Consider the following 16,630-nt stretch of genomic DNA (forward strand, 5'->3'; position numbering starts at 1 on the left):
CTTCAATCAGTTCTGAACCATGTGAAGCACCTGATACTCTATGGAACAAAACGTTAAGAGTCAAATCTTGGCTCAGTGAGTCCTTTCTTCCGTGATGAACGGTTTGCACCAGTTCTCCATTTTACTTATGTGGAATGAGGAGAAAAGGGGCTTGCTACAAATAAATCTCCTACAAGGCACAACTACCTACACCATCGATAAGAGATGCAAAATGGAAGTTCTAAGCATTTCCGCAACAAAAACGGCAAAGCTTCTACACTTCCCCATTCGTCACTTTTGGCTAAGCTGCAAGTTCATGCGCAAGTGAATGAACGAGCCATATTCCTAAAAGGAGTGACCCTCTTTTGTTTTATGTCATTCTCCTATTCTTTCAAAGCCCATAGGTTGAATGCTCCCACTTGACTAAGAGTTTCGAAAGTCAGGCTCTCCTGCTAAGCTGCGAGTCTACCGTACAAAACCCTAACTCATAGTGTCCTTCCTTGAGAGCTTCAAATAGATCTGATGAGCTTTATCAGAAATTGTTACAAGCTTTGTGTACATCTGATACTATCATTCTCAAACAGCCCCTTTCCTACAAACCTGTTTCATTTGACATGAACATTTTCCTTCCAATTTTCATATGCAATAAGAGCTTGTATTCAAATATTTCCACCTTACTATTTATACTAAAATCAAAACCTATTGCAAAAGGTCCGGGAGTAAAATCATTTTTTACCTCCATGATTGATATGGCAAACGAAAGTCGACTTGATCTTTCAATAGCTTACGACCCTAGTAATGATCGATCATCAACTCCATTTCTTCATCAACTACGAACAAACTAATCTAAGATTGAATTTCAAAAGGCTTCAAACATAAGTGACAAAGTAGAAATCTGAATGATAACCATAATATAGAAGCAAAAATACAAATCCGAACTATGTTATATGAAGCAAAAACTAACTAAAATGGACCAGTTTTGTAAAATCTAAATTGAATCTCAGATATGTCGGTGCACTTCGACCAACTGCAATCGAGTTTCCACGCTAGGAGTTCAAATGACACTTGACAGAGTAGTGTAATTCCCCTACTTTTTTTCGGCTTTCTTAAGATACAGAAGAAACTCAACATTATTGCATGGTATATGCCTTGTCTTCTAATTACTGAATGCAAAATTCTGGAATATTTTCAAACAAAATATGCTGAAGAAACGAGACTGCAGCCTATAATAGTCATTACTACAACCACATGATAGTAAAAGGCATACACAATACTGAGATAAACTGAAATAAATAAATGTAAGTGTCGTTGAATTCTAACTGCATACCAATTGTGTGAAATCCCACCTCGGTTGGAGAGAGGAACAAAACATTCCTCGTACGGGTGTGAAAACCTCTTTCTAGTAGACACATTTTAAAACCGTGAAACTGACGATGATACGTAACATGTTAAAGCGAATAGTATCTGCTAGCGGCGGTCTTGAACACTTACTTGGTAATCATCTCCACACCCCTTCCTTCCTCTCCATGCCAACAAGTAGAAGATCTTAACACATTACTTTTAATTCATAAAACCAAACGCTGCAAAGCAATATAAGTAGAAATTCTGCAGTCAGAAACTAATAATCAACATATTCAGAATAGATTCTCGGCTATATCTATCATTCCATCAAGGAAATATTATGATTTAGAAACGGTGTACCAGAACTTTGGCCTCAACACCAGAAGATGTGGTTGATTATGTTATAACCAATACTTCCCATGTCAAGCGCCCAAATCCTTCCGTGTCGAGGAGTGTGAGCGACTTTCCCAGTTCCAGTGCAACTTTCATGGAAAATAAATAGGATTGGAGAAGATTAAGAAACAGATAAGTAACGGGAGATTACAGATTCAAGCATATATAACACCTCATTGTAGTTTACTGCAACAAATAACAATTGAAGCCCAAACTCCACATCCTAGCAAGGTCTAGTGGTTCTCTCAAGGTCAGGGCTTCATGATATGACTCGCAAAATAGAAAATGGTATCCTTATCACATTTATCATCAAGCACCTAACGAAGTTGGGAATATCAAGCACCAGGAAATCACACCAAATGATTTAATTGATCTGCATGGCTTCTTCATGATACTTCTCCAAATCAGCATCTAGATCTTCGGCAGATAATTTCTCCCCACGACCTCTGCTGCTACTCCCACGTCCACGTCCTCCTCTTCCAGGACCACGTCCTCGTCCACCACCCCGATTTCGGCCCAGTACATGTCCACTGTTAAAATCAAATGAAAATTTGTTAAGTGCATGCTGATTAAGAGAATCAATAATAGCAATCAAAATCAGATTAAAAGTTTAGATGTCAGCAATTTCAATTAAAATACATAAAACATAATTATCAGCTTAATACTTAAGCACCAACTGAAGCATAAAAAGAACAACGTAATGCATGATCATGTACACAAATAACTACCAGAACTGTTCAGAGGCAGGCAGAAGTCATAGGGGTACCAAGGTAAAGAAAGAACCGCTTCTATCAAACATCGCACAATTAAAATATCTGTGTGATAAATGTTAATAAGGCAGGCTTGGTGAACATTTTACCTTTTTCATATAATTCATCATCAATATGGAAAAGCTTAAATATCAAAATTTCAGAATCATATGATCAAAACATAAGCTGATTCTGGACCCACAAAGAGATGTTGAACCTAATAAGGAGTCAAAACCAAGACCACTCAAGCCCTCTAATGAGCCTGCCATTACTCCCTCCCCAAAGGCTCCACAGGCTCCACATAATAACATACACCTCAACAATGACACACAAACTTCTTGCAACTTGGAATCTTTCATCTTCAATTCAATAATCTTGGTCATTAAACTATCCAAGTTATCATTAACTAGACTCTTTTCTAAAAGGATTGACGCGCAAAAGAAGGAACCCATATTAAGTTTTTTCTTGCATAAAATGTGGCAGAACCGGATCCCTTAATGTTGTTTGTTTATTGGAGAACTTGAATAGAAATCTTGTAAGCTAACCTACAAGAAATTCGGGTAGTGGTCAAATAGACAATTTGTAAACTCAAATCCCTAATGAAAATAACACCCAGCATTCCAACACCAAATGAAGTAGGTTCATGTGGTTTTTTGACAATACTAGCCAAGGTGTGAAAAACTTGATCAGATACCCACAGTTGTTCAAAAATATTAATAAACATTAGGAAGCAGCTAATGACATGCGATCAAACGCAAATTTGAGAAATAAAAGTTGTTGAATGCAATTGCTCCTAGAAACACATTGTCATCATAAACAAAATTGACAATAAATTATGGATACAATTTTGCCTCCGTTAGTGAGTCTTTTTTATGCCATAATATTCTTTCAATTTTTCTTAATGAAGGTTCGGCTACTTATCATAATATCTATATAGATAGGTAGATATTTAGATATACATAACCCCTAATTTTCTCATACAAGTGTAGCCATCTTTCTTCGATTAACATCATATGGGTTACTATTTACTATGTCCATAGTGTCAAACCAGAAATACCTCCTTTTAAGTACACATATCTTAACGAGTTGTTGAAATTAAATATTTTTATGTTCAATTTAATCCCTTCAAAACTTTCAGCGGACATGTCAAAAAGCAATGAAATATGATTTTACTATGAACTAAGTCAGAATAACAAGAAAATGTTGAAAAATCTACGTCAAAATCCAATACAACTCTAAAAACAATTACTTCAATCATGGGCTTACAAAAGTATTATAAAGCAAATAAAATTCATATCTACTTCTGAACACATACCATTAACTGCGTTAATAGATGATTGCAATTGTAAACGCAAATAGAAAAATCAGAAATAAGGACAAGTGAAGAGAGAAATGTATACCCTCTTCGAAATCCATTTGGATTCCCAAAATTGCCATTTGCAGAAGCAGGAACAGCAGGTGTCACGATGTTAGTTCCTACAATCTCCAACTTCATGTGCTTCCCATCTAGCTGAACATTGTTGTACCTCTTTATAGCAGCAAGCGCATCTGCTTGTCGTGAAAAAACAATTTCTGCTGTTCCCTACGAAGAACAAAAACTCAAACCAAAGCCAGAATATTGCTAAAAAGAAACAAAAGCTCTTGTGTTCTTCACACTTTAAACATACCTTTGACCTCCCACTTTTATCATAATTGATAGAATATCGTTTGAGATCACCAACTTCTGAAAACAGTTCCTGCATATACAATTTCAATAAATTCTTAGCAATACATACAAAAAAAAATTATCATGTTCAAGCCCTCAAATCCAAAATTGAAATACCTTGATATCCTCGTTGGAAACACCATAATCCAAATTAGAAACATAAAGCTTGGTGCCGGTTTCGATAGCAGAGGCCCGTGCAGGCTGTGAAGGATATGCCGAACCATGATCTACAAACATGTCGTGTGACCAAGCCGTCTCCGGCGCCTAAACCCCCAATGTTTTTCAGAACATTAGAAACAAAATACCCGAAGTCCGTTTTGAAAAGAACGAGAAACTGGTAGAAGTAGTAGTAGAAGAAGAAGAAGAAGAACAACAACAACAACAACAACAACAAGAGCTAGAGGATGGCGATGGTAGTAAGATTCATCGAAATCGGGATGTTAAAACCCAAATCCTTCACCTGGGCAGTAGAATAGGGCGCTGCTCTATTAAGACCGCGATTGCGAAAGCGGCGAGAGGGACCTGGTCCAGAAGAAGCTCCGCCACGACCCCTGAAGTTCGAGGATCCAGATTTCTTGTTGTTCTTGATGATATCATCTAAGCTCATATCGAGAGGCTCTGCCATTGATGAGCGGAGGAGTGGTGGTCGTGGATCGGAGAGAGAATTCCTAGGGTTTCAACAATGGACAAAGGTAGAGGAAGATCCAGCGCAATAATCAAACCCCATTAAAATTACTTCTTTGTTAGATCGGTTTGAATATTCAAAAATTATTTAGCAACAATCTAACAACTCAAGAACCTTATGCCAAATCCAAATCTAAATTTTCGTCATGAACTACCACGAGTTTGAGTAGAGCCGAATCTAAATGTAGGCTAAGTAAATGTTTTTATGTAGTAATATGAGTATTTCTGAACCGTTTAGACCATCTTTACGGGACTGGCGAAGGGAACCCATTAGCACTATCTGGTCACTGGCTTGTTGTGTCTGAGTCGGGAGGGTTTTTATCTTGCTAATTATGTCGTTGCAAATCAACAACTGAGGGTGGCTCAAGAGGCGCTAGCATCGATGGAAGTTCCGCACTGTCATCCTCGTCCCCTGTGGCACGTCTGAGAGAAATTCACACGTATGGGCAGTGCAGAGTCTCACTGGATGGATAAGTCAATGGGCTCATCGGTGTCAAACCCTAAGGTGTGGAATATTGAATACGTGTTGACATGGTGTACTTCTCCTATTTGAACCGGGATTTGAAACCAATCTTCTCACGAGGATAAATGGGACAATTTATGCAAGATCCAACGTAGATTCCACTTTTTTATGACTCGTAGAATCATGAAAGCTGGGAGACAGCCTCGATTTCTCCATTCTCGAGAATCCATACATCTCTTATCACTATATGGACAACTAACTCTCAAGAGCACAAATTGATGTGCTCGTCTTAATGAAAAAAATAGTACATAGAACCGAACATATCTTCACATACAAACAAAATTACGAGATTGCCCCTTTCATTCTAGGGTGATGGAGGGATGGTGTCTAAGTTGGGCTACGAGAATCTCTTAATGCCCTCTTCTTTCTTCCCATCGGAGTTATTTTACGAAGACTTTTCATATCAAGAAAGAAAGGAGAACAAGTACATTCGGAGAATCTAGTACGACCGAGAGTAGTAACTAGTTTATGGATTATTACTCCGGGGGTAGTTGATATAGTTATGAACCTACAAGCCAATGACTTTGTTTCTTACGAAATTCATGCAATGGAACATTTGAAATTTGAAACATTGAAGGTATTCGTGCTTGAATGACGACTCAAAATCAGCTTCATTAATGCAGTCACTCATTAATGGAACTTTAGCTAGTCGTGATCAAGAAGTCATCGATTTCACTTGGTGGGTCTATAATGCATACATATCAATTTATACAATAAACTAGAGATGTTCATTTAACCCGTAAAGCCAAATTTAGCGAAGATTGATCCAAAACGAAGTGAAAAATTCTCATTTAAATGGAGAATAAGGATGGGGTGTTAGTAATTCCTCTCAATTAGCTAAACGAAGTTAGAGATAAGGACAACGGAAGTTTCCTTATTCTCTCCTGCCTTGTAAACATCTACACAATGAATAGGAGGCTCTTATACCCCATATCCAATAAATCGCATTTAGAGCTAGACGGATGTTAGAACCTCGAACATATTTTCAGAGTTGAAACAAAATATCAAAATAATTTGAAAGAAACAAAATTTTCAAAGGGATGGGGCAGTGAGCAACATTTTGAGCCTTTTCCTCTCATGATTAATTGACAAAAATCATGGTTAAAACGTGAACAAATGAACGGGAAGATACGAAACAAAACAAGATCGAAACAATCAAACTTAAATGTCACTATTGTTCAATAAGTTTCTTATTTTGAAGATGAAAATTGTCTCCTTCCACTAATCAATCTTTCATGTCGGTCCCTTAGTTTCCAAAACCTATATGTTGTCTCTCACAACAAATACCTCCTTTTGTTTTTTTTACACAACATTCCTTATAACGAAGGTATCACAACTTCGACAACAAATTGAATCGAAAATCAAGTCGCTAGCAGAGAATCTTCATAAGTGTAATTGGTGGTTGTTAAGGAACAAGATGTTGAACATCACCACTCAAATGAAGCGGGAATACGTGGGCAGTGCCTTTCGTGTATAGAAGACAAACCCACACAAATTGCTCAACCTTGGGCGTACCGCTGACAGGTACTTTGCAAGTTGTCCAAATTTATAGATAAAATTTTGGAGTTCATCCAAAAGACAAGATACCACATTTGAACTCGAATGTGAAAGTGTTGAGGATTATTGAGATGAGTAGTCTCACATTAGCTAGTTAAGAGGAAGATCACAAATTTATAAGGAACGCTATCTTTATTGGTACTAGACCTTTTAGGTAATCCAAAAGCAAAGTCATGAAAGCTTATACTCAAAATGGACAATATCATACCATTGTAAAGGTCCGTAGTTTCTAACAGAAGGCCATTATACTGAAGATATGGTCTCCTAAGTGAAAGATCGGTCGAGGTTTATGGAGCCTAAACTTGGCTAGAGATGTGTTGGAGGCCTATTTGAACACCTGGATTTCCATGTGAACACTTCTCAAACATATATACCTATAATTTAGCCTATCTTCCATTATTTGATCCTTTAAAAAATGTTTGAAGCTTGGCCAAACTGAATAAACCTTCAAATCCAAAACTAGAAGCTGGGAAAATAGAGGCATCTTGTAGAAATGGTTAAACCCTATTGCCCAAAAATATATATATATATATATATATATCAAAATAGATCATAGCCTTCTACAGAAGATGGATCAATCTTCATTGCAGTCCTAGAATATCATGGTTTCTTCTACCTCACAGTTGCAAAATGTTAATGAAATCTAAATTGTTCAAGAATTGATAACAAGGATCAAAGAAGAGAGGAGCTACCAAATGAGAATTGAGGCAACCCGATTAGAAAGCCTATGCTGCTGTGCCGTCTAGAAAGCGTCGACATTGCAAACCATTCAGAGCTCAGAAGCTTCCTTGGATCTAGAAAAAAAGGTCAACATTATCTTTAAATGTGCTATGCATGATAAAAGATGTAAATCCAGACAAAATCATGTAGCGTTACATAAGGAGATATTGCATTAATTCCACACGATAAATCATAGAATATAAGGTGGGCGGGAAAAATGACCGAAGATTGTTCCAGATGGACATAATTCTATAAGACAAAACTTAGAAAACAACCCAATATGTAATCAAAGCACATTCATAAACCCAGCAATTAATAACATCATTTCACAATGTAAAACAGACACCACAAGAAGTTCATAACGAAGAGGCTTCTTATTTCGCACGGCTCTTAAAAACATCGAGATCCATTTCAGATGGGTCAGTAGCTTGCAGCTCAATTTGAATGCCATCCAATTCTCTTCTAAACTTGTCTTTTGAGCTTGCATAGATCATCTTGCTTCTTACCTTCGACACATCGGGAGACCTTTGCAACAAGAAAAGAGAATAATGATGATTAGTGATGGAAGTTTAAATACGTGGTCGGGTCGGGTGAGGAACAGAGAATAACACAGAATTTGCTTCTTTCTTCATTTATCATGACATTACCAAGCAATGAAGAAAATTCTGCTCTTCTGAACATTCTCCTTAGTCAGAAAGTCAAAATCATAAACCGCATATCGGCATTCATCAGCAGGAAGGCAGGCTGTGAAATCTTCATAGCTTTGACCTGGCTCGCCAACCTTTTCCACAATGACTTGCTTCTGCTTCTCTTCAATCTTATATACAATGAATCTGTAAGTTCTCTTGGTCTTCAACTCCAAGAACTTAAGCTTACAGTCATCGTGCACAGCCATACCCGATGCCGCATTAGCCTGCAGGAAAAAAAAATGTAAGAAAATGAAAATAAAGATTAAGGGCAATGAGCCAAAGCTCTGAAAAGTATGCAAAATCAAATGCCTGAATGAGTCATTCACACTGCCCTTCATCACTTTTAGTAAAATTCCCCTTAGAGTTGGATACTTATAGAATCTGCTTGGTTACCAGTGTGATCTCCACATGGTTCTTTAGAGCTTATTCTCACAATCATTGAGATAACATTCGTTGTTTTTGGTATAAATGAGTAGTTGCCTATAAATATCCATAGGAAATCCAAGCCCAAGCAGTCTCGATTAATAAAGAGTGCAAGTGTTTCCCACGAAGAGTTGTGTTCAACAGCCTATCGGCTATAGCGCTACACTTTCACTCTCAAGAGAGAAGTATCAACTTTTGAAATTTGATGCAATATTGAAAATTAAAAGTGGGCATCATCATGATTAGATATCAAAAATCCATTTCATTCCCAATTCTTCCCTCTATTTCTCCGAGTCTATTGGACTCATTTGGAGGCACCCGGCCCCGGTCGAGTAATTATCATGTACCGGATTATCAACAGTAATACACGCACTCAATTCACTTCACAAGATTACCATCTTGATGATATACGCGAAGTGTCACCATCTTTCCACCAACTACCAAAACATCATCTCAATCACCAAAACATCTAAATCCACAGAACCAAGCACAAGAAGACACCGAAACCCAGCTCCCAGCCCGATTAAAACACAACCGATCAATTTTGAGAGACCACTAAACCACGGTAATCAGAGATCAGTCACGATCAAATCCAAGTACTTCCGATGATACTGAAATCAATCCTAAACAAATTTAAAATCAACCAAATCCGATCCCGAGGCAAATCGGACAAAAAACACTCAAACAATCTAGATCAAAACAAGAACAGAATACAGATCCACAGCAAGCAGGTCCTAAAAGCACATCCACAAGCATCAGAGATCAAAATCAAGCAAAAAGAAAAGAAATCGAGTAAAAAATCAAGAAACAAATGAAGTAGAAATCAGCAGAAGAACAGGAATCAGTAAAAAGCGGCTTACCATGGCTGAAGCTTGAGTAGGGAAATTGAATCAGAGGATCTAGGAAGAGAAACGGAAGAAGAGGAAGAACAATCTTAGCTGTGAGATGGGTAGAAAAGAAATCGCGAAATGTTTTTGAGATATTCTTCTCTCTCTCTCTCTCCGATTCTTGCTCTCTTGGTAAGCGGTGGCTTTACTTTTTCCACAATATCATGATGGCGGTCATGCGCGACAGCGGAGTTGGAGCGGGTATCTCCAATCAAATACCACCACGTGTCTATTCCTGAAATGACTCTTTTACCCCCGAAGTGACAAACAAAGGTAATGAATTTTTTTTTTTTATACAATGTATTAATGTGACCAAATGACACCTTAATTACCTTATTTGGAGAGATTCACGGTCAGAGATCTTTATAAGGGTGTGAAAACCTTTCCATACCAAACATATTTTAAAATCGTGAGATTGACTACAATACGTAGCGGATCAAAACAGACAACATCTGATAGCAGTAGGCTTCGATTGTTACAAATGATATAAGAGTTAGGCACCGAGCGGTGTGCCAGCGAGGACGATGGGCCCTGAAGGGTGTAGATTGTGAGATCCCGCATCAGTTGGAGAGAGAAACGAAACATTTTTTATAAGGGTGTGGAAACCTCTCCCTAATAGATACGTTTTTAAATTTGTGAGGTTGACGGTGATACGTAACGGGTCAAATGGACAATATCTGCTAGCGGTGAGTTTGGACTGTTAGCGGTGAGTTTGAACTGTTACACAGTAACATGCTAATATCACTACAATAGGAATGATGCGACCATTTCACTTATTTGGACCGTTCACGTGGTCGGTCATCTTCTTCATCAACTCACTCTCTCTTTTTTCCCTTCTTTTCTAGCCCTTCTTGTCATCTAACACTTAATACTGTTATCTCAAAGTTCAATAGTTGATATGAACGATGAATGAACTATTCATTATCTAATTTCAACTAACTTTTGGGTAAGGGTGTATATTCAACCTGACAACCTAGATCAACCCAACTCGAACTATAAGGATTGAGTTGGGTTGGATTATCATTTCGGATAGGATTGAGTTTATTTTTTTGAACCCGAACTTAATCAGTTCGATTTTGGATTCGTGTGACAAAACCTTCGTAGAGCCAAATAAAAATATATAAAATATATTAAGAATTGTTTTTCATTAATGGTTTGTCAAACTGGTACTAAGGACACGGTTTGATGCCAGCAACAAATACATTACCCATTCTTGAAGTAAGCATATTTCAATTAAAATGCTGTCTTTAATTTTATGACAATGTTCAATAGGTAATTTTTACTTGTTTTTTATTTATTTGTGTTTGTTCGTAAATTTTTAATATATTTTATCTAAGATTATATCTTAATAATTATGAATTGTAGATAAATAAAAATTTTAATTTTTTTTTTTGACAACTTAACAACCCAACTCCAACCCAACCCAAAAATTTAGGGTTGGGTTGTGAAAATTGGGTTGGGTTGGGTTGGGTTACCAATCCAACCAACCCGAACTTTTGAGTTGGATTAAAAAAATTCCTCAATTCAACCTAACCCGTTACACATAGGTCACGTTATGCTTTAGGCTAATATCGACATGTTTAAGTTTTTACCCATCATTAGATCTACTTCAAATTTTCGGGTCACCAAGAATAACCAACAATTTTCAATAAGTCTACTTAGCGTTCAAGGCTCGTGTTCACTGCTTTGGAAGAAAGAGAAGCATAAGCTAGGAAGGGGCCCCTAAGCTCCGGGAAGGAGAAGGACTAAAACACGTAGACAAAACGTGCTAGAGAGGCACTAACAAGATAACGGGCAACACTCTAGCACTAGAATCATGCCACGTTTTGGTCAACCTTGTTAGGCTTGCTATGTTTAATTGACCATCGAGGTGGGCCTCAAATTTAGGCTTGGTTGGACTCAAAATGGCTTGTTTTGAGGGGTTCAAATTTTGGGCTTTTTTGCTACCTCGCCCCTATAATGCTCTAACTAGCTAGGTTCGTTCTTCATCACAGTTAAGGTGTTCATATAACTCGAGAATACAATTCAAGCCATCAAACCAACCTAAACCACAAAGGTAAGATTGAGTTCGGTTAGATTTTTTTTTTTTTTTTTTTTTGGATTGGTTGAATTTTTTAAATAAAAAATCTGGGTTAGTTTAGGTTGATATTTTTTTAGTCAGTACTTTTAAAATTATTATGAAAATTAAAAATATTTAACATTTGTAACCGATGTTATTGATGTGTTGGTATTAGACTGCTCAAAGTGGACAGTATCATATCATTGTAGATGTTCATAATTTCTAACACATGTTATCGAAGAAAAATTTTCAACGAAGTGCATGACATATATATCGAGTAAGGGTAAAAGAGTAATAACAATTACATATTGCGATAAACCACGTATCATTTCATAGCTTTATTCTTATAAATTTAACTTAGATCTCGATTCTTCAACACAAACCCGAGCTCTCAGTCTTCAGTTATAGAATCATCCTCCACAATGATTTCAACATTTTGATACTTATACCACGTAGCACAAACTAAATAATACCCAAAATTAATGACACCAATCACAGATACGAGCCAATAAACATTGTCAAGTCTCCCTTGATTGATATCATCTGGCAACCATCTCGTAACCTTATGAAGTAGATCAATCAAAGCCGTGCCAAGATAATATGAAATGGCGATCACCAACGAGATCATTGCCGTGGCCGTGCTACGCAGTGACGTCGGGAATTCTTGATAGTACAATCCAACTTGACCCGGAAAATGAAAAGCTTCTCCAATGCCCACCAAAACTAGCTGTGGGAATAGCCACAAGGCTGACATTGGCACTATAGCCTCAGGCTGGCCATCAAGGTGGTGTGCATGGGCATGGGCAACTTTCAGCCTCTTGGATTCTACCAATGCTGATACCATCATCCCACCAAAATTGAAAACATGACCGAGACCAACTCGTTGGAGGGGTCGGGGAAGTCGTCCGACCAACCTCTGCCAAATCGGGTAGAGAAACCGATCGATTATGGCTAGAAAGACAGTGGTGGAGATGAAGACGACGACGATGAAAGACCCAGCAGGGATTTTGAAGCTCGGGCCGAGGTGACGGTCCATGGTTAGGGCTTGAAGGATGGTCAAGCTTCCTTGCATTACTATAGGGACCGAGAGGAAAATACTCGTTGACCATAGAGGGAAGATTCTAAGTAGGGTTTTGAAGTCTTCGACTTCTTTTACTTTACATAACCTCCAAGGTTTTGCAATCGAGCCATCTAAATGAACATCTCCGCCAGTTATTAGAGCCGCTCGATTCAAACACCTATCAAAGCTTTTCGTTAGTGAAAAGTTATATCAAAGCTAAGCTCAATGCTTCTTTTCTCGACACGTAGAACTTAACTATGTGTTACAACAGTACAAAACTGAATCATCAATAAGAAATAATTATTAGATAAAATACAAAATATACGAGATATTTATAAGAAAAAATATATAATATTAATGACACATTCCTACTTTAATATGTGCCATTGATAGTGGTTGGCACTCATCAATCTATTTTCACATTTCATTTATGCAACCAATTCAATTATTGATCCATTGGCGTTTCTATGAAGTTGACTCCAAATCACGAACATTTTTTTTTCTCCTTTTCCTAATGGGACAAGATTAGTTAGTTTTGGTTGTCGATTCTAACTCCAATAATAAAGTTTTCGAGATCTCTAAAGATAATCTATTTAATCTGTGGAGTCAGGTTTGTGAAAAAATCTTATTTAAACGGGAAACGAAAAAAAGGGGGCAAAAAATTCTTCCTATTAGTTAAACGGGGTCGTGCACGAAGATTATATTCATTGTCCCCATCAAATTTAATACAGACACAAAACATACATAGGTACGTACGTATTGAACTTAATATTATATTTTTATTTTGAAATATTATCGAATTTATTAGAATATTTTACATTTTTAATAAAAAAAATAAAAAAATGAATAAAGCTTTCTCCGAAAATAAATAGAAAATTTAACTGAAGAGAATGAAACAGGTAATAGGGACATGAACAAAGGAGCGTTCTCGTCCCCGCTCTATAAACATATCTAATCATGTTATTATTATTTTTATTATATTTTTAATTATTTTTGTAATTATTATTCATTATTATTCTTTTTGTAAACTAGGCCCACAATCCAAATAAAAAATAAAAGTAAAGTGATTGAAGCTTTGACGTACCTAAAACTCTTTGTGAGCACTCCATCCACAACCACCTTCCCCACATGATGCTCCTCACCATAATAGTAACCATCATCATTCCCCGCGGTGGTCGAGAGCGGTGTCGTCAGCCTTTTCCGAGAGGCGGCGACAAGAACTCGAGCGAGCGTGGTGAAGGGGCTTCCTCTCGGCTTATCGAGGCGATAGAAGCGAGTTCCGAGCAAGAAAATGGCTAGGCCAATGGCGTTGGATGCAAGGGAGATGCCGAAGCCCCATCCCCAGCTGATATTGTCCTGAATGTAGACGATGGCGGTGGAGCTAACAAGAAACGCACCGTAGAGAGTGACGAAAAACCAATTGAAGAAAATGTTTTGGTCTTTAATGTTGTCGTGTTGGTTTGCTCCTAAGGTTGCTGTGGTGTAGCGAGAGCCACCAGCTCCAAGAGCTGCGAGGATAAGGCTTAAGTATAGAATTGAGTATTGGAGGTTTGAAGGAGATGAAGAACATGGGATTATGGCATTGTTGTGGTCGCATGGTTGAGGCCTTAGAGATTGGATTGTTGATGTTAATGTTAGTGAAATCATGCCCTGCAAAACCCAATCATATTTTATTATTTGAAAGAACAAAAACAAGAACTTTGATGCTTGTCTAAATAAGATCATAATCAAGTTAATAATGATGCAAAATTACCAACATGGGTATACTCAATAATTGAGCGATCTTTTAGGTTTGAAAAGCTCAAGCTCACCGCTAACAGATATTGTTTGCTTTGGCCTGTTATGTATTGTCGTCAGTCTCACGATTTTAAAACTCGTCTACTATATGGAGGGTCTAACCCTATTTCGACCAGTGCCTCGCATCGTTCGGTGGCTGGCTCTGATACCATTTGTAACAGCCCAAGCCTACTGCTAGTAGATATTGTCCGTTTTGGCCCGTTACGTATTGTCGTAAGCCTCACAGTTTTAAAATGCGTCTACTATGGAGAAAGTCTGGCCATATTCTGACTAGTGCCTTGCACCGTCCGGTGGGTGGCTCTGATACTATTTGTAACAGTCCAAGCCCACTGTCAGTAGATATTTTCCGTTTTGGCCTGTTACGTATTGTCGTCAGCCTCACGGTTTTAATACGCGTCTACTATGGAGAGGGTCTAGCCCTATTCCGACCAGTGCCTTGCACCGTCCGGTGGCTGGCTCTGATACCATTTGTAACAGCCCAAGCCGACTGCTAGTAGATATTGTCCATTTTGACCCATTACGTATTGTTGTAAGCCTCACGGTTTTAAAATGCGTCTACTATGGAGAGGGTCTAGTCCTATTCCGACCAGTGCCTTGCACTGTCCGGTGGCTGGCTCTGATACCATTTGTAACAGCCCAAGCCCACTACTAGTAGATATTGTTCGTTTTGGCCCGTTACGTATTGTCGTAAGCCTCACGGTTTTAAAATGCGTCTACTATGGAGAGGGTCTAGGCCTACTCCAACCAGTGCCTCGCACCGATCGGTGGCTGGCTCTGATACCATTTGTAACAACCCAAGCCCACCGCTAGCAGATATTGTCTGCTTTCACCCGTTATATATTGTCATCAGCCTCACGATTTTAAAACGCATCTACTATGGAGAGGATCTACCTCTACTCCGGCCAGTTCCTCGCACTGTCTGATGGCTAGCTCTAATATCATTTATAACAATCTAAGCCCACCGCTAGCCAATATTGTCCGCTTTGGTTCATTATGTTTCTCATCAGCCTCACAATTTTAAAACGCATCTACTAAAGAGATATTTCCATACTGTTACAAAGAATGCTTAATTCTCTTCTACGACACAGGTAAGATCTCAAAAAATATCCATCAAATCATGGAAGTACCAATAAACTTGACAATAAAATACCAAACATTGACAAAAACATGTTTTATGTCTAAATGAAGCATCCTCCAATTAAAAAATAAAAAGTAGGAGACCAACCTAATATTTTAATTTCTATAAACAAAAAACAAACTAAATATTATCATCAACATAAAGAAATGAAGTTCTTGGCATAAACTTCAAAGCATGAACTCATAAAAAAAAAAGTTGGAGAAGAAATTTGTATGAGATCAAGAAGTTACCAAGAGAGAAATAGAAGTGGAAATAGCTACGACAGAGAAAGATCCCAAGAAAGAGTCAGCAATAACAGCTCCCACGACAGGAAACACACTGAAACAGCCACTAACAACGTTGGAAATCAAAGTGGCATCGATGTTCTTAACGTTGTACTCTTGAATCAAATACACCACCAAGTTTGTAAGCCATCCACCACTGGCCAGCGACGTGCAACCAAAAGATCCTGTTTTTATTCACCATTTTTATCAACAAAATTGCTCTTATCTCATCATAAAAACAACAAAGAAGAGAGAGAAAAACAATGAACCTATGATGAAGGGGAAGGTGATCCAACCACCATGTTTCCTCGGACTTTGAGCTCCTTCTCTGTCTCCTCCTCCTCCTCCTTCCATGTTCCTGAGCTTAGAGAAATGTAAGAAGTCAACTGCCAAGGCTGGAAGGCAGCTTCTCTATACTTATACTAAAGCCTGTGTCTTTTTTCAATTTTGTCATCATTCATAACCTAATAACTCTTCATTAAGTTTATTAAAATAGAATCAAGATAAACAAATAGCACTATCATTAAAAAATACAAATACTAGTAGTACAAATCGGTGTCGTTCAAGTTTATTACAAATGGAGAAACAGTTTAGAATACAAATTTCAAAACAAAATACGAGAGACCCTATCATTCATAGACTAGCTGACGCTTTGGGATGACC

At 37.8% G+C, this 16,630-nt stretch overlaps 3 protein-coding genes across 3 annotated transcripts; all 3 read right to left on the bottom strand.

Moving 5' to 3' along the window:
• Nucleotides 1-1,810: 1,810 nt before the first annotated feature.
• LOC111464665 (THO complex subunit 4B-like) lies at nucleotides 1,811-4,978 on the bottom strand. Its single transcript, XM_023108885.1, has 5 exons — nucleotides 4,628-4,978; nucleotides 4,285-4,431; nucleotides 4,130-4,198; nucleotides 3,863-4,044; nucleotides 1,811-2,243 (listed from the first exon to the last, which is right to left on the bottom strand). Exons 1-5 carry the CDS (start codon nucleotides 4,790-4,792, stop codon nucleotides 2,078-2,080), a joined length of 729 nt encoding a protein of 242 aa, XP_022964653.1. The 5' UTR covers nucleotides 4,793-4,978; the 3' UTR covers nucleotides 1,811-2,077.
• Nucleotides 4,979-7,795: 2,817 nt separating this feature from the next.
• On the bottom strand, nucleotides 7,796-9,803 carry LOC111464666 (actin-depolymerizing factor 2-like). Its single transcript, XM_023108886.1, has 3 exons — nucleotides 9,624-9,803; nucleotides 8,299-8,564; nucleotides 7,796-8,176 (listed from the first exon to the last, which is right to left on the bottom strand). Exons 1-3 carry the CDS (start codon nucleotides 9,624-9,626, stop codon nucleotides 8,026-8,028), a joined length of 420 nt encoding a protein of 139 aa, XP_022964654.1. The 5' UTR covers nucleotides 9,627-9,803; the 3' UTR covers nucleotides 7,796-8,025.
• A 2,214-nt stretch (nucleotides 9,804-12,017) lies between these two features.
• Nucleotides 12,018-16,363, bottom strand: LOC111464662 (protein NRT1/ PTR FAMILY 2.7-like). Its single transcript, XM_023108877.1, has 4 exons — nucleotides 16,237-16,363; nucleotides 15,935-16,152; nucleotides 13,854-14,419; nucleotides 12,018-12,947 (listed from the first exon to the last, which is right to left on the bottom strand). The coding sequence occupies exons 1-4, from the start codon at nucleotides 16,319-16,321 to the stop codon at nucleotides 12,101-12,103; spliced, it is 1,716 nt and encodes a 571-aa protein (XP_022964645.1). The 5' UTR covers nucleotides 16,322-16,363; the 3' UTR covers nucleotides 12,018-12,100.
• Nucleotides 16,364-16,630: the final 267 nt, after the last annotated feature.

The sequence above is a fragment of the Cucurbita moschata genome, unplaced genomic scaffold, assembly GCF_002738365.1.
Source record: "Cucurbita moschata cultivar Rifu unplaced genomic scaffold, Cmos_1.0 Cmo_Scf00031, whole genome shotgun sequence".
Taxonomy (NCBI): Eukaryota; Viridiplantae; Streptophyta; class Magnoliopsida; order Cucurbitales; family Cucurbitaceae; genus Cucurbita; species Cucurbita moschata.

What these genes read in the sequence shown, in the direction of transcription:
- LOC111464665 (XM_023108885.1), bottom strand. Translation starts at nt 4,792, where the DNA reads ATGGCAGAGCCTCTCGATATGAGCTTAGATGATATCATCAAGAACAAC. An exon ending in TTTCCAACGAGGATATCAAG is followed by an intron (nt 4,199 to 4,284) that starts GTATTTCAATTT and finishes TTGTATATGCAG; the next exon opens with GAACTGTTTTCAGAAGTTGG. An exon ending in CCAAATGGATTTCGAAGAGG is followed by an intron (nt 2,244 to 3,862) that starts GTATACATTTCT and finishes TGATTTTAACAG; the next exon opens with TGGACATGTACTGGGCCGAA.
- LOC111464666 (XM_023108886.1), bottom strand. An exon ending in AGAATTTTCTTCATTGCTTG is followed by an intron (nt 8,177 to 8,298) that starts GTAATGTCATGA and finishes CTTGTTGCAAAG; the next exon opens with GTCTCCCGATGTGTCGAAGG.
- LOC111464662 (XM_023108877.1), bottom strand. Translation starts at nt 16,321, where the DNA reads ATGGAAGGAGGAGGAGGAGGAGACAGAGAAGGAGCTCAAAGTCCGAGG. An exon ending in CACCTTCCCCTTCATCATAG is followed by an intron (nt 16,153 to 16,236) that starts GTTCATTGTTTT and finishes GAATAAAAACAG; the next exon opens with GATCTTTTGGTTGCACGTCG. An exon ending in CCACTTCTATTTCTCTCTTG is followed by an intron (nt 14,420 to 15,934) that starts GTAACTTCTTGA and finishes TGGGTTTTGCAG; the next exon opens with GGCATGATTTCACTAACATT.